This window comes from Meleagris gallopavo, chromosome 9 (genome assembly GCF_000146605.3).
Source record: "Meleagris gallopavo isolate NT-WF06-2002-E0010 breed Aviagen turkey brand Nicholas breeding stock chromosome 9, Turkey_5.1, whole genome shotgun sequence".
In the NCBI taxonomy this organism is placed as follows: domain Eukaryota; kingdom Metazoa; phylum Chordata; class Aves; order Galliformes; family Phasianidae; genus Meleagris; species Meleagris gallopavo.
In genome coordinates this window covers 2,725,001-2,742,280 of record NC_015019.2, presented here as the reverse complement: position 1 = coordinate 2,742,280, position 17,280 = coordinate 2,725,001, and the positions used below count along the sequence as shown (strand labels likewise).

The 17,280-nt window shown below is 43.6% G+C and overlaps 1 protein-coding gene across 2 annotated transcripts; it reads left to right on the top strand.

The window, feature by feature from the left end:
- Positions 1-58: 58 nt before the first annotated feature.
- Positions 59-15,052, top strand: LOC100550291 (heat shock factor protein 3). Of its 2 annotated transcripts, none has more exons than XM_010715117.3 (13): positions 59-204; positions 659-767; positions 1,868-1,995; positions 5,309-5,433; positions 6,272-6,347; positions 7,031-7,092; positions 7,559-7,640; positions 7,943-8,076; positions 9,431-9,676; positions 9,942-10,047; positions 10,445-10,510; positions 11,604-11,670; positions 11,898-12,389. In XM_010715117.3, exons 2-13 carry the CDS (start codon positions 764-766, stop codon positions 11,999-12,001), a joined length of 1,200 nt encoding a protein of 399 aa, XP_010713419.1. In that variant the 5' UTR covers positions 59-204; positions 659-763; the 3' UTR covers positions 12,002-12,389. The 2 variants fall into 2 exon arrangements, with proteins under 2 accessions (XP_010713419.1, XP_010713418.1); XM_010715116.3 differs by having other exon boundaries at positions 61-204; positions 12,249-15,052.
- Positions 15,053-17,280: the final 2,228 nt, after the last annotated feature.

The following is a 17,280-nucleotide window of genomic DNA, read 5'->3' as shown; positions in this document are numbered from 1 at the left end:
GGAGCGGAACGGCGCTGCGTCTGAGCCGCCAACGGCGCTCCGAACCCGTTAACTTTAATTTTTCCTCCCGTGACGCCGAGGGCCTCCAGGCGGGGACGCCGCACGCGGACACGGACGCCGGCGGCGCTGACTTTCGCTCCGTGCCCTTTTCTAACGCGTATTTTTCCGTCCGTTTCTCCGGATGTCGGCCTTTAAAAGGCGAAGGTGAAGAGATCCGTTCGCTCCCCGTCGCGGCCATACGCACGCACGAGCTCCATCCGGCCCCGCGCGCTGCGCTCCGTTCGCCCCGCGCTGCCCCCGGGTATTTTTAGCGGTGACGCCGCGCGGCCTGAGCGCCGTTTGCCCTTCGTGTGCCGGGATTGGTTTTAGAACGGTTTTTTTCTTTGGCCCGAGGCCAAAACTTCAGACTTTAGAAAAAAAAAACAAAAAACAAAACCCAAAAACAACTAAGCGGCAATTCCAGAGGAGTGTTCCCTGTAAGGTTTTTTTCCCCAATCTTATTTGTTACAATCTGGAAAACTCATTAAGCCCCCTCAGGCAGCGCCCTTTGCTGTGTTGTGCCCATGGTGCCATAGGAACTGGCTCTAGCAATGATCCTGGCATCAGAGCGGCGCCTCAGAAACGTTTCTTCTCACTGCTACTGTCCCTTATTTCCCAGAATGGTGAGAACTTCTGCATCCTGGATGAGCAGCGGTTTGCCAAGGAGCTGCTCCCCAAGTACTTCAAACACAACAACATCTCCAGCTTCATCCGACAGCTCAACATGTGTAAGCATCAGCTCCTGTGCATGCATGCTTGTGTTGCTTTCTCTGTTGAAGCAATGTTAATCACACCGATGGCTCAAGCTGGACTGAGCCTCCTGTTCATGTTTTCTGTCTCTACTCGTGAGCATCACATACTGCCTGTTCTGTGAGATGTGCACAGTGTCTGCAGGCAGTGAAGCCAGGAGGAGGTGGCAATCTTAAGTCAGTACAGTGTGTGGAGCAGAAAGAGTTGCTTTGGAGCAGATCGGTTTGGGGCCGTGTGAAGGTGCACAGAAATTGGCTGCCTTCAAGTAAGGGGGTTAAGTGATTGAGTGAATCCTTCCCAGGAAAGGAGAGGATCTGGAGGATGCTCTGTCTGCCTGTCATGTGAAGAAACAGTTGTCAGTTGTCTCATAATGCAGTTAAATGATAAAATGCAAATATTCCTATGCAGTGGGGTGGCAGCCTCCTCATGCTGCTTATACTGAGGTGATAGTGTGTTTGGGGTGCAGTGAGGCTGGAACTTATCAACTGTGTTAAAAACTTGAGTGAGGAGGGATACGTGTTGGTCTGGCAACTAATTTGCATCTTCCCTTTGGTGTTTAAAGCAGTGGTGGAAATAGAGCTGGCAATGCCTTATTTCATGCAGACACTCTGGGATGGAAGAAGTGGTTTTTGTGCCTTTGTTGCAGAGGACTAATTTCTCTTCCTTTTAATATTCCATAGACTCTGGTGGGATACAACAGCATTTGTTTTGGTGTGCAGTTGCCTGAGTCTATAGGGATGAAAGGGAAGGTGGGACATACTGTCCATTCCTCATTTTATGCCAGGTGTCCTAGGAAATCTGCTGACTTGCTTCTGTGATTATTTGGACTGTCTTGCCTTCCAGGACTGGCAGGCCGGTGCCATGCATGCTGTTTGTAGATCATTTGGTGGTGTGGTAGGTGCGTTCCCTATCTGTGGTGATCAGAGCAGTGAAGTGGTTGAGCACTGAAAGGAAGCTCCTGCTTCCAATAGCTGTGTATTGTAGGTAGTTCGATAGCTTTGTGGCTTTCTTTAGCTCTGTTTTGTAACAGTGAGCTTTACTTTCAAAGAAATGACTTCGTTTCAATCCCTCTCCATAGATGGTTTCAGGAAGGTGGTTGCTTTGGAGAATGGTATGATTACAGCAGAGAAAAACTCAGTCATTGAGTTCCAGCACCCTTTCTTCAAGCAAGGAAATGCACATTTGTTGGAAAACATCAAACGCAAGGTACAGTCTAAGCATTTATTTACTTCGCTGTTATTGTTATGAAAAGAAGTTTATCTAGAGCAATTCTGAGCGTTTCAAACACTGTACAGCCAACAAATTCCTGGGGAACCAAGGCTGTGCACTGGCAAGCCTTAGCAGCTCCCTGCTGAATGCCACACTAATGCTTGGCTTGGCCTCCTCCTGTCAGCTCTCAAACAAAACGCACCCTGCTGTTGTCTAGCAACACACAGGAGAAGGTCTACAGCTTTTATCAGTGGCGCAGACTCTAGCTGGTGGTGCACCTCAAGGGTCAATATTGAGTCCAGCTGTGTTCAACAGTTTCATTAATGATAAAGGTGGTGTGGATACAGCACAGGCAGCAATACTCAGCTCACATAAATTATATTTTTCCTCCAACACCATTTTGCTAATAAGCTTCTATTTTGTAAGCACTTTCTAGTTTTCTTTTGTGTATTTGGGCCTTGTCTTAACTGTACCTGCATGTATATATTTTCTCTGCTTGCACGTTACAGCCCATAATGTCCTGGCTGCCAGAGAAAGACACTATCGTGATACATCTTGTTGACATTTGAACTTTGGAGTTCTTTCTTTACAGTGTCATAATGTGGTGACTGCAGTGCCCAAGTTAATAAAAGCAGAGAATAGGCTTGAGGATTGGCTAGAGTCACAATTGTGTTTTGATTGATTCTTGGCTGAGCTCTCTGCTCAGAATCTCAGTTGATCAAATATGGTAGCAGTTTCTCTGACACAGACTTGTGCTCTGTGCAGATGCTGTAACTGCTAACTTGTCTTAGCTTGCACACCTTCCTTCCTGGTATGCCGAGACAGTCAGCTGCTGACATTACACATGGCACTGTGTATCCCATGGGTGTTGCACTGGGTGGAGTACTCTAGGTGAGAAGACAAAAGCACTACTTAGTGCCAAAGACATTCATGTAAATCTGGTGAAATATATTCCTTGTTGCACAGGAAATGTGATTTTTGCAATGGATGAAACATCCGTTAGCTTTTCTTGCTCTTTACTGTCTGGAATGGAAATGTATTTCAGCCTCAAACAGGAGTGTCTGAATGCGGGACTTCCTTTCTTTACTCCATTTCACTGTTAGGGCTAGGATTTCTGTTCGTGTGACTCAGTCTTGACATCCTTATTGTATAGTCACAAACTTAGAAGAAAGCTGTTCCTTGTACTTGGCAGAATGTTTTAGTTTGGCTTTCCTTCCAAGAGGCATTCTGACTGCATTTGGTACTTGCACCTACTGTCTGTGTCCTTCGGGTATCCTTCCCATGGAGGAGTGCTGTGCTGAAGAGGAATGAGGATTTCATTTGGGGTGCATAAAGTATATTAGCATATGGTGCTATCTACAACAAGTAGTAAAGCATCTGAAACTGCAGACAGAAAGAACTACCAGCCATTCAGTGCATGCTTTTGAACGCTGGATTGTGTTAAGAAAAGAGTTATTCCTGCAGAGGGATAGTGCTGTAGAATCTTGGAATTGTTTGAGTTGGAAGGGACCTTTAAAAGTCACCTGCAGTGCACAGGGATGGGCGCAGCTCCATCACTGCTCAGAGCCCCGTACAGCCTGACCTTGGGTGGCTGTAGGGATGGGGCACCCACTCCTCTCTGAGCAACCTGTGCCACTGCCTCGCCACCCTGACTGTAAAAAACTTCTTCCTTTATCCAATCTAAATCTTCTTTTAGTTTGAAACCATTTCCTTTTGTCCTGTTGCAACAGACCTTGCTAAAGAGTCTGTCCTCTTCTTTCTTACAGCCCCCACTGGATACAGAAAGGCTGCTATCAGGTCTCCCCAGAGCCTTATGAAAGTAGTTAAGATCAAAAACCAAATGTGTGCTCTAACATCAAAATGCAACGACCACACACAATACCCGGTTGATCTGTGTGCCTTGGGAAACGTTTGCTGCTTGTCTGCCAACCACAGCAGGGGCTGTGGACTGTCTTTGCCAATGGCTCGGCTGCCTTTTAGCTTGATGAAGGATGTTTTACTCTGAAACAGAGTTGAAATGCTGGGGAAAAAGCATGAGAGGTAACAGCTAGCTAGTTGAGCTGGAGTGGACAGACAGTCCTACAGTGATCATGCAGTGACAGCTTTTGGGAAATCTGTATGAAACTGCAACAGTCTGCTCCTCAAACTAGTATAGAAGAGCTAATATAAGAGCGCTGTTAGAAGCAGGACCAATTCTAGCACAGAATTCCATAATGCTGTTGTGTCATCACACAACGATGGAACATTATTTTACAGCGTTGTAGGTCAATTTTGACCAATAAATACCAATTTTAATTTAAAAAAAAATGGGGATCTGTGAGCCGACCTGCACGGAAACAGTGGGCTTCCACGTCTCCTGGATTTTAACAAAATAAGTGAAATGACAGCACATTGTTAGGTTGGAAGAGAGATCTGGTGGTTACCTGCTACAACTTCATTTGATTTTATTGCAGTCTGTATTTGGCTAAATAATTTTTTAAATTATGCCTACAAAACCTGTACGAGTGATGAGACCTGTTATTTTGTAACTTGTGTATAAAACTTGTATCTGTTATTTTAAAACTTGAACTATATATAAGCCATTAATGGCACCACTGCAGCGTTACTGAAGGAACTGGAATATTTTAAATATGGAACTGTGGGGAGGAGAAACTGAACTCTTTGCTATCTGATAGCTCTTCCACCCTCATTGGAGATGTGGCCTTTATAAGTTTTGCTGTGAGTAGAAAAGCATTTTTGGCTCTGACTTTTGGAGGACGAGTCTACGAAGTCTTGGAATGTCACTGAGAGGTAAAAGATGAAGCAGTGCTTTAGAAATCTGCAGTTCACCTGGTGTGGGACAGATTATCCAGTCATGTAATTAGACTCCTGTATTTTTTCCTTACTAACTTAATGGCAATTTGCTGTTCCTGTGCTGGCAGGTTTGCCCAGCCTGCCAGGAGTGTGACCGTCCCCTCCTCACTCCTCCGGCAGTGCCTTCGGTTCTGCCTTACCTTTGACACTAGGGGGCGAGCGTTCACCAGGCCCGGCAGGGAGAATAAAGGCCGTTTTCAATCAGTGCTTTGGATTTTAGCTTGAATTCTGATGGTGTTTGCATTCACATCTTGTTTATTTTCAGACAGTCGAGATTGTCGTAAGGGCTGTCATCTTTATCAGTCGTGGTATTTTGTGATGTGTAACAGTTAGTAATCTTACCTAATCTTTTAATGAAATTTATGCCCTTTCCACAGCCTGACTACACTGCTCAGTTACAGCGGTGCGTAAAAGGCACTGCTCTTAGTAAAGCATGTATAACTTGGTCCTCTTCTAGGTGTCTGCAGTAAGAACTGAGGATCTCAAGGTCTGTACAGAGGACTTACACAAAGTACTCTCTGAAGTCCAGGAAATGAGAGAGCAGCAGAGCAACATGGATGTCAGACTGGCAAACATGAAGAGGTACCACCTGCTGAAGGAGCACTTAGGCACTGAGTAGAGTTTACATGTAGTGGAGCTTGGCTAAAGTTTCAGTTGAACTGCAAACAGGTGAAACTGTTTTTCCTAAGAATCCTCATTACATGGCACACAGCATTCTGAATCTTGTGTGTTTCCATAATGCAGTAGCAGACCGAGATTCAAACTGTGAGTTTCTTGGCTATCCTCAGATTTGCTTTTGGTTGCCATCATCTATAGCAGCTTTTTGGGGGTATCGAAGCTTTTCATCTTCTAAACACAAAACAGGGGTAGATGCAACTAGAATTAATGTTTGGTTTTCTTCCTGATTGGAAATTAACTTTGTGTTTCCTCATTTCTGTTCCTTCGTGTGCTTTTTGTATGGGCAATGGTAATATGCCCAGATCACTGGCATGCAGGTGGGTATCAACCAGAGCTCAGGAGATGCATACGCTCCACCTCCTGTTTGGTTTTGTGTTTTATGAATCATTTGAAACCATTCTGACGTGGTCTGTGTTGCACTTAGCCTGTTTCCAAACACCATGTCCTTATTCTAAGACTTGGAGGCTTTGAAACGAGGAGTACACTCAAATCAAGATTATTAATGGAACAGTGAAAGATTAGAAGGTGCCATTAGTGAGCTTTTGGTCCTGCTGGAGGGAAAACGGGGTTAGTTTAACTCGGAGCTTACAGCAGTGAATTCGATGAACCAATTGTTAGTTCCCCAGGAAAAAATGTTGCCATTGGTCCTGCAAGGTACTGTGAAAGTTTGAAAGCTGTGAAACTAAATCATATAAAGTAAACTCTGTTCATCCTCTGTCTTCTGATTTATTCTGCATTGCAGAGAAAATAAGGCCCTGTGGAAAGAAGTGGCAGTTCTAAGGCAGAAGCACAGTCAACAACAGAAGCTGCTGTCTAAGGTACCATTGCAGCATCTTCAGTGCTACCATCCTTATTCCTGCCTCTGTGATACCTGATGGCATTCTTTGCTTATGTAGAATGACAAATGACACAGAGCTGAACAGGCTATATTAATACAGCATAATGAAAATGTTCACAGTTCCTGAGTGTCCAAGAAGCAGCGCAGCAAAGAATCACAAGCAAAATCTAAAGAAAATCTTAGTGAAAAGGATTTCAATTCAGTCAATCTTATTTGTAGAGAAAGCAGAAAGCCAAGTTAAGCGGGGGTAAATGTGGGGCTGGAGGCAGTGTAATGGGAACCCAAAAGGAGAGATTGCAGGCACACGGGATGGAGCCTGTGAAGGGTCAGACAGAGCTGCCAAGAAGTCGGTGTGGAAACCATAGGAGTTGCTGCACTGGATCAGGTTTTCTCTGCTTTATCCCTCAGCTGTTTCTGATCTGGAATCTTCCATAGTGACCTGTGGTATTTTCTTACACTTAAAAGAACTGTGCAAATGAGACCAAATGAGGTGGTTTTTCAGTGCCTTCTGTAACTATGGTTTTGCTTTTTAAGATAAGGGCATGAATGGATGTTTAATTTACCTGCTAATTTAAATTGTAAAAGCTAAGTCTGAGTTAATGTGTTAGTATCCACGTTGCCAAGCTGATCGTTTGTTTTTGGCTTTTTGTTTTTCCTTTTTAGATTCTTCAGTTTATACTAAGTTTGATGCGAGGAAATTATATTGTTGGGGTCAAAAGGAAAAGGTAATTACTGGATAGGTCACAAAGCAGCGTCCAATGTGCATTATGGAGATGAATCTACTTCTAGAAGCAAGATACTTTTCTTGGGGTGTATAGAGAATATTATTATCACTGTTGTGTTCTTTTATTCATACTTGAGAAAAGTGGAAGAAGTTGAAAAAAGCATGGATTTCTTGTAATCAAAAATGAATAGGATGAGAAGACAGTACAGTGTATGTTCTATGTTTTGAATGAAAAAGTTACAGAAATGGTAACTTTTTTTTTTTTTTAAAGTGTCAGTGTTACTGATTCACTGCAAAACCAAAGTGTACTTAGACTTTGGTCCATCTGCAATCTGTTTATGAAAAGTTATGTCAAAAAGCTGGTTTCAGAAGTGGATGAGTAATAGTTCTTACTGCTCCTGCACATGTCTAGCATTACTTCAGCTGTTTACTGCAGCAGGATCCACTAACGTTGTACTTTGTCTCAGGTCTCTGACAGATGCTGCAGGTGCTTCACCTTCCAAGTACAGCCGTCAGTATGTCCGCATACCTGTGGAGAGTGGCCAAGCAGTAAGTCTGTGCAGGGAAAGAGACCCTGAGTTAGACAAGGTGCTGTACAGTGATCTTGAAGTCTTCCCTACAGCTTTCTTCCTTGCTTCCTTATAGCTGGTGCTATGAAGAAATGCGCTCTATTTTGAAATAGACCAATTTAAAGCATTGCCCTGTCTGTAAAGTCATGTAAATCAGTACAGCTTGGTGTAGATGAAATCTGAATGGGAAACGGAAGCTGCAAGAAGAGAAGAGAGAGACATTCTAAAAATGATACAATCTTTTTGTTTTATTCATTCTGTTTGATATATCCTACCCTGCAGATGGCTTTTTCTGAACGTAATTCAGATGATGAGGATGGAAATCGTACAGGTCTGATCATCCGAGATATCACCGATAGCCTGGAGAATGCCACCAATGGTCTCCTTGCTGTAGCACACACAAGTGGCAGAGATAGGTACGTGTAAGGATGTGAAGGACTTACGCTTAACTTGTTAAGTTGCATTAGTGTAAGTTAAACATTTTACTCAGAGCACAGAAGGACCTGGCACTGCTGCCCTTGAGCTGCGATGCCCCATCCCTGGAGGTGCCCGAGGCAGCCTGAGCTGGGGGCAGCCAGCCCACAAAGGGCTGGGGGTGGCTGGGCTTTAGAGTCCCTTCCAACCCAACCGTGCTGTGGTTCTTTGTATGATTTCCGGGAACCTGCTTTTGTCTGTTCAACAAATGAACATGTCACTTTCTGACCAAACAAGGAACTGAATGCATTCATTGTTTACTGGTAATACTTGTAATTTTATCTCTGATTTCAGTACTTTGCTCGCTAATATTACGTTAAATGCAGCTGGAGGGGAGGCAGTCTTCTTTTTGTGATCTCAGATTATTGTGAAAAATCCATTCAGTTGCTGACCTTCGGAGTAAAATATAGACCAGTTTGGAATCTTATATTTCTAGAGACACAGTGTTGTGAGTTTCCCTACCACCACATGTCCACGTGATCTTCTGCCCTCATTATTTGAAGTCAAGAACATTCTGTACATTCTATTTAAGAACTCATTACCAATCTAAAGAGTTCCAGACCAGCATTTGGTCACCATGCTGGAAGAAGAAAGCCTTTAGATTTTTCTGATAAATTAAAAAAATTACAATGCAAATGGAACTTTTTAAAAATTCACAAATTTTCTTTGGATTTATCCTGTGTAGAAAGTATAAAAGGCATAAAGGTGGAGCTCTTGTTTCTAGAAGCTGAGAAAGCATGACTTTTAATTTATAAAGGGGGGTAAGAAGAAGGACATGTAGAGATTTTTATCAGGGCCTCTAGTGATAGGATGAGAGGCAATAGTTTTGAAGTAAAGGAGGGTGGATTTAAATTGGATATGAAAAAGAGTTCATTCAGTGATTAGGATGGTGGATGCTGGAGCAGTTGCCCAGAGAAGTTGTGGATGACCAAGGATGGAAAGTGTTCAAGGTCAGGCTTGGCAGGGCTGCTGAGCAGTGTGCTGCAGTGGGAGATGTGCCTGCCTGCAGCAGGGATTTTGGGCTGGGGATCTTTGAAGATCTCTTCCAACCCAAACAGTTCTGTGAATCGGGGTAAACAGGATGTTCTGTGCTGACTATTAGCCTTAACAAGTGATCCTTCACTTCCCTTTAGGAAGGCACTTACCGTATTTTATTAAAAAAGCGGTTGGTTATTTGAACCCTTGGTGAATTTGACCTCACTAGGCATTAAAATATTAAATACTGAATGTGTAATGAGCAGTAACAAACTGCTTGATTAACTTTCCTGTCTTGTTTCTCTTTGGGTCGCATTCTAGAGAGACGCAGACAGCTCTGGATCCTGGCTTACCTATTTGTCAAGTGTCGCAGCCCAATGAGTTAAATTGTGCAGAACCCATCCCCCCAGTTCATATAAATGATGTCAGCAAATCCAATGAAATGGGAAATGTCGCTGTAGAACTGCACACTGCACAAGCTAATGCTCCAGAAGACCCTGTGTCAGTGATTGACTCCATCTTGAACGAGAGTAACTCTGGAAACCAAAATGATCCTTTACTGGACAGGTATTAACTCCCCTCCTCAGGTGTCCTTGCAATGTTGGGAAAAGAGTTGGACCATTGAAATTGATACAGGACCGTGGTTTTGTTCATCTGGCAGTGTTCTGGATTATGAGTAATACAGTCTAATACTCTGCTTATCCAACAGCTGTAATAACCCAGAAATTAACACTTCTCACTTCTAAGAGGTTTTTCCTGCCCTGTAGTGCAAAAAAGGGCCTTAAGTGCTGACTGTTTCTTACACTGTACTGTATAATTTTGTCTTTTTTAGAGAAGAAATTCAGGATTTTCTTAATTGCATTGATGCCAGCCTTGAAGAGCTTCAAGCAATGTTATCTGGGAAGCAGTATAGCTTTGGTTCTGAAGCTTTCAGCGATGTAAGTGTCTTCTCATTTATTCTGGTGTCTGATACTGGTTAGGTGGCTTTATGAGATTTTGCAGATTTATTCCTTGCTGTAGTGATCAAGTGAGAAGAAAATCCTGAAAGGCAAACAGTTATGGATAGAGTGGTGCATAGTCATCCAAGGAGTGTAACAAAGTACTCAAAGAACTACTCTGGAGAGCCATTCTCAGTTCATATAGTGCTTTCATCAGGTAGAGCTCCTGTGAGCTCAGTTAACTGCCACAGGGTTAAAATATGTTGCAGTAGACCTGCAAGTGAGCCACCATCCCTGTGCTTACAGGGGTGGATGGAGTGGAATTGCTCTGAAGTTTTGCTTTAAGAACCTTATTATGTGATAGACTCTCCTATGTATGATGTGGTTCTGCTTTCAGGTGTTTAACCCTGAACTGCCAGCCCTGGATATGAACTTGATGGAAACTTCCCCTGGTATGGAAAATGTAAGAGTAAGATTTGCTCCTATGATGGGGAGGGTTAAAATGTTATTGGAAGTTAAATTTTGACTGATGTAATTTGAGGGTAGGGACTGGATTGACAGCTCAGGATGAAACTAGCATTTTCTCTAATCTAGGTGATTTAATGCTTTCTGCTATTGCCATTGGCATACAGGAATTTAAGAGGATTCTCAAAAGAATTTCATGTCTTATGGTGGTGCCACTTGGCTTAAAATAAGGTATTAATTCCTTTATAATAATCTGAGAACATAAGGAAGAAGAAAACTACCGGTTGCTGAATCAGCTGTCTGTGTTGAGGAACTTTTTTTTATTCCTATCTGTTAGTTCTGTATGCTCTGTTTAGAAAGAGGAGGTTAGAAAATCTTGGCATTTTCCTGTATGTGTGAGGTGAGTTTCTTGGCTTGCTGTCTTTTAGCCAAGTAATAACAAGACCTGGGATTGCAGTTCAGGTTGTGCCTGCAGTCTATCAGAAGGCTGAAGGAAAGTTGTTTGTTTTGTTTTGTTCTGTTTCTGTTTTAAAGGAAAAACAAAAAAGAACACAGGATGCTTATTTATTCTGAACATGGCTCTATAGAACTTCCTGAGAGGACGTGTAGAAGCTCGGTGTAATTTTCCTTTTCTGGTCCCTGTTCCTAAGATTGTTTCACAGTATTAAAGGGCTCTTGCATTGTTGTTTATTTTGTAGCCTAGAAATAGTTTTTAAACTAAGATTTCTTGTCATAAGCATTCACACCACAATTGAGGTAAAATGCTGTTGTGTTCAAGCAGTGTTTGCAAAATTTCACTGTACAGATGAAATCATCTTTAGCTGTTGTTCCAACAAGGCAAACTTCTGGTGTGGAAAAGTAATTTTGGCCAATCAGAAGATTGTTTGATTTTGGTAAGATAAGTTTGTCTGTACTTCAGTGCCTTCACTAGCCTTTATCTCCAGTAATGGGTTTGCGAGGTCAGTTTACATTGGTCAGCTGTTTAATTCCTCTTCCCTCCTCCTTTCACCACTGATGTTGCTAACCAGTCAGTAAATAGTCAGATATTTTTGTTAAGCGTTCTGTCTTATTCTCTGTCCTTTTTGCTTCAGGTTACAAACATGGGAGACAGCACTGAAGATCTGGGAGGAAGTGATAGAGAAACAGCAGGAAGCAAAGGTGGGCAGGAAGGAACAGAGAGCTGTGACAGTTCCATACTCTTCCAAAACTGTGTATTGAAATGGAATTTTTTCTAGCCTGTAATATGGCTTATTTCCTTCTTTGGCGTGGGCTTAGAATGTTTACGACGACTGGGATTTCCTTGATCTTAATGAAGCTGTACTTCAGTTTTACAAACCCTGTTCTGTTTCCCATGTTAACTGTTCCTCTTTTCTTGTGTGTGACAGAGCGCCACAGTAAGGAGAAGAACTGCAAATGCCATTGTGGAGGTATCTCCTACAGGGCTACAACCCACATAAATGCAGTGCAACTCACTTTACTACTTCAGTGATGCCAGTGCATGCAGTGTTTTAGGGACTTGAAGTGTGTTTCAGACACTGATCTTAAAAGACACAGGAGCTTTAGCTGCAGGCCTTAGTCTCTTGCACCTGCTGGTGTAATCTGTCAGAGCTCAGCTGTGTGCTTTTCTTTAGCGAACCAAGTTTTGAAGCAGCCTCTCCAGTTTTCCTTGCCTTGAGTAAGAGACTTCACTTATGTACTGTAGGAGCCTGGAGTTTAAAATGTTTGTTTTCCCTCAGATATGCAGCTGATACAGTACAGGGCCAATCCTCTGCTTTCGTTGTTTGAAGAACTGCCTTCTGGTGAAGCTGGTGGGAAGACAGAGGATCCAAAAGACCTCCTCCTGGCCCCCCTGGAGGAAAAACCTGCTCTCCATCCTCCTTCAGGTGGTGAAACAGTCTTGCCACAGGCAGTTCCAGCAAACCAGGCTGAGCCCCCAGTGGACACTTTGGGAATGGGTGACCCGCCTCTCCTCTCGGAAGATGGAAATGGAGAGTACAAGCTGTTCCCACTCCTGCTCCTCAGTCCTGTTGCTAGCTTCATAGAAGAAGCCTCTGAGATAGAAACTTCCTGAACTCACACCTGTAACTGGGCTAGCGGTGTGAAATAGACAGCAAAGATAAATGGATCAATGAGAAGTTTGAACTTCTCTCTCCTCTCCTGCTTCCTGAGTGTCCTGCTTCCTGAGTGTCATATTCTATATCAACTAAAGAAAGTTCTCTTTCTGTGAGCGAAGAGCGCGTGTGGGAAGGCTGAAAAAAAGCCCTCAAAGAAGAGCTAATAGGGTTGAAGGCACGGGGAGGAGGGAAGGACAGCCTCCCTGTGCCCATACCACAGTGTATTTCATAACTGTTTTTATCTGATATCCTTATTGCAAAAGGAAAGCTGTTTGTATCCTGTTTGTAAAGTTTGGCTGTTTGTTTTGTTGTTTTTATTAGCTATCTAGTAATGTAGAGTGTAATGTTTTCCACATGGGTTTTATTCTTTCTGAGATGTTTCAAGAAGTGTCTTCTGATTGGAATTCAGAATTTTTTTTGTTGTTGCTGTTGGTTTGGGGTTGGTTTTTTTTGTTTGTTTTTTGAGATTTCTTTTCTAATAGTTCGTGGCTACAAATGTTTGCATCGGCTTAAATTACTTTCCTATTCCTAGATTTGCTCCTAGGTACAGGGAAATTTTTTTCCTATGGAAAATAACATTTAACTCTGGAGTGTGACTTTTTAACATGCTGACACGCATCCATTGCCACGGGCTGTAGGCGTTGCGGTAGAAGTGCTTTGCCACCGTGCGTAGTGCTGATCTCATGCACATTGCATGGAGGCTTTTCCAGAGTGACCTGCACCCAGCAATCCATCGCCTGTCCTCGGGAACTGTGAGTAGCACTGAGTCAGGAGGTGTCCAGCAAAGTCCAGCGGCTGTCCTAAAACAAGAACACAGAAAAGTCACGGGTAATTTGCAGTGGTGGGACATCGCAGTAAGATTTCTCTTCTGCTTGTTTATCTGACCCTCTGCAGACATTGGACTTTTTCCTGGATTTTCTGCCTGTTGGATCTTAAAGCTCAATCGACCAAATGGATTGACAGCGAATTACAAAAGCTACTATCAGCTTAATCAGAAAATTTTCCCCAAAATTCCCTCCTGCACCGTTTTCTTCGCTCCTTTGAACAGCTGTGACAGAATCGGCCCTTGTCCCTCCTTACCAGTAGGAGAAATGCTCTTTCACCAGCACAGGTTGGGAGGAGCCCATCCGCAGCTCACAGAAATCTGAAATTTGCCACAGCCATTTACCAGCTGCGGGAGCGGGGAGAGCCCTGGGGGCAGGCAGAAAACCAGCGGTGTAACACTAGCTGATTTTTTCAAGTAACTGCAGCGGTAGGAAACATTTCTCAGTTTTAGGAAGTCAGTCCAGTTACAGGCTTTATCTCTCTGAAGTTTCTGAACTAATAAGATTTGGGTTCTTTTTATGTGAAAGAATCCAGGTTGTTCTGATATGCTGAAGCCTACTGGATAATGCCCATCATCTACGCTGACCTCGTAAGTTAGCTTTGTGCTTCGTTGTCAGATCTTCCCCATGGAAAGGAGGATCTCGCTGCTGCGTATGTGTGCACCTCAAACACCTTCAGAGCATCATTTCATTCCCCTGCTATAACTGTTCCTTATGTCTCTGATCCCCTATTTTTTTTAATTATTTCCTCCCAAAAGCCTTGATTTTTTTTCCGAGAGCAGGACAATAAAGACCAACCTTTTCCTCAGTGCTGTTGTGACAGCACAGCGCGGGTCAGAGTTCTGTGAGGGGCTGATCTGTAAGCTCCATTTGCTGAGCAGGTGAGACTTGAAGTGCAGCACTGTGATGGAGCAGTGCCATATCCTTCCACGATGGAGTCTGCTCTCACTGCGTCTCACCATCGGGTATTTGACTCAATTGCAGAATAGTTTTTAAACACACTTTGTCTCTTAAGAAGTTAAGAAACTGAGGCTTAGGAACAATTTATGAATCTGCGTCTGGTTTGTGTTCTGCCCTAGGAAATGGGTATACTTGCTACTTTCCTAACAAGGATTGCAATAGAAGATAAATTAGCAAGGAAAAAAAGTACACATTGAACTAATTAAACTATGGAATTGCAAAACCCAAACTGTGAGTCTTGTACATCCTTTTTATGTTCCTCTGTGCATGCTGATACGTTTCCCAAACAGTTTGCTGAACGTCCCAGAAGGAAGAGCTTCAAGTTTCACTAGGTCTTGTTATATCATTGCACAGCTGGTGTGGTAAGGCCTCGCTCAGGACTGATAATGCTGTCCTGCTAATTACAGCTTTGCCAATCGATGATCGGAGTTGATGATCGGAGTTGATGATTGTAGAGAACTGTCCCAGCCTTGATGATCCAATGACTCTGATCTCACCCTATAAACAGTGAGCAGCTCAAGAGCCCCTTGAGCTCTAATGTTAACATGACTGCATATGACCAATGAATGCATGCAGCTTATTGCAAATGTGGGGGAAGCAAACGGAAACATTAAACTTGAGGACAGCATTGTTTTACATTTATGTTGTTATACTGTTATCTTTATTTTGCCCATAAAGATGATCGTGTGAATGTATGCATGCCTCCAGGGGACCCTACAGTGCTCCTGTAGGTACAGGAATTATGGTGATCTCTTTGAGTGGGGATATGTTTTGGATGTTATGTTAAATGATATTCGTCAGCCCTGCTTTAGGGAATCAAAGATGCAAGAATTGCTGCTAATCCAATCTGAGAATAAGAATTGGTCAAATGAGACGCTTAGCATGTGAAAGAAAATGAGTTTTGTTACAGAGAGCATAAAAAGTCAGTGAGGTCTCACTTCTCTACCCAGTGTGGAAGCTGAGTAGGAGAGAAAGATTGCTGCAGTAATACTGCAGGGCATGCAACTATCATCAAAAGGGTTTTACAGAGAGCAACAAAAAAATCATGACTGAACAGTGTGTTAAAACAGCAACATATCGACAGCAATGAAATGTTCTGGGAAGTGGTTATGTTTTCTTCATGTTTCAACTCTAGATGAGCTTGCAGTTTTTGGAGCCTTGCAGTCAGGTTCTGGTTTTGTTTTGTTTTGTTTTGTTTTTTTTTAAAAGGTAATTTTAAACAGTATGTGTGTGCATGTGTTTGGTGAACAGGAGCTGGGAAGGGAACATCCCTGTTACTGAAAAGCAGCCCACCTGTCTCATGTCCATCTCAGAACTTGTTGCAGTGAGAATGTGGGTCCTGGGGCTGTGGTGCTATATGGACTGTGGTGGCAATGCTCAGCCACGACCTGAAGCAGTGATGGAGCACCTGGTGGGAAGGCAGGGCCAGCACAGGGGAGCTCGGGTGCATGCAGTGCAGCTGAGTGATGGAAGGGATGGAGCCAGGATCCGCCCCTGCACAGCCCTCATTTAAGGGTTGGCAATGGAGGTGAGGGCATCTCACTGAGGATCTCTGCCTACCTGAGGTCTTCCAAGGGTAAGCAGTCTTTTTCCTTTGTTTCTGTATCTACGGCTGCTGCTTTGGGCTTATCTTCGTTTGCTGCAGCCTAGGACTCTGCCACCCTGCTGTTACTGCTGGGCTTTCCATCACACTGCAGCTTTACATGGAGCTACTGGGAAGCAGGGGTGCTCCAAATTCAGGTGGCCAGGTGAACATCTGAGCAAAGAGATGGGTACTATTCGTGCTGCTTGGAGAATGGAGGGAAAAGGGCTCGCCCTTCCTGCAGGTGGGGTAGTGGGCAGAGCCAACCGAACCACGAGACGTGGCACTTCTGTATGAACGCAGGAACGATAATGCAACACGCACTGCCCGCTCTTCTCCCTGCCTGTGCTTCCACTATTGCTGGTCTTAACCTGGCTAGGAAAGACCACCTGTGCTCTACTTGTTTGAGGCAGTTCTTTTGAGCAGCTCTCAAGCGTTAACTTGCTTTCCCTTCTTCTTTCATCCTTGTTTTCAAAGCAAAATTGTGGATTTTGCTCTGTGTGGTGAAACCTTCCTTGATGGTTTGAGGCAGTTGGCAATGCAAAATAGAGACTGGACCCTAACCCGGGGTGGGATACCTGTGGAGAAAAGAGCAACTGCTGCGCATCTCATGTGGCACGGCTGACAGCACGCAGTGAGCCTGCAGGGAGACAAGCTGAGGTTAAGGCAGATCGTCCCACAGAAGCATTTGTGTTTTCTGAACAGTTCAGACAGCCTCTAAGGCGTCACTAAAACAGAAACGTGGGAGGAGCAAATACTGTGATAGTGGGGCTACCAAAAGTGAAGGTAAGCGGTGAGCGTGAAACCTGTAGGTATAGGAGGATTTGATCCCTGCATTTGTCAACCCTGAGGTGGCACAAAGCAGGAAATGAATGCTCAGATGGCTTCACACATACAGGATCCATTCTTAGTGCTAGGAACCATTTGTTAGAGTTTGGCTGAGCTCATGGGTAGCACAGAAATGATGTCAATGAACTGGGAATTTCTGGGAAGGGAAGTTAATTTTCAGGAAGATCTCTTGTATTGCATGACTTGAGCCTTGAAGGAAATGCTCTTTAACATTCTTTAACATTTTGTCTACTTGACAAAATTCTGTTTTGCCAAGTAGAACAAAGGCCATGTTTTCTTGACTGTAGAGTTCTCTGGTAAGTGTGGGGAAAACTGATGTGATGCACACAGCAGTGAAGTCCCATGCAGTTAGCTTCTGTGTGCCATCCAGGAATTATTTCCACTCTGTTTAGGCAGTTGGCTTTGGCCAGGCCAAATAAGAACATTGGCTTTTTTTTTT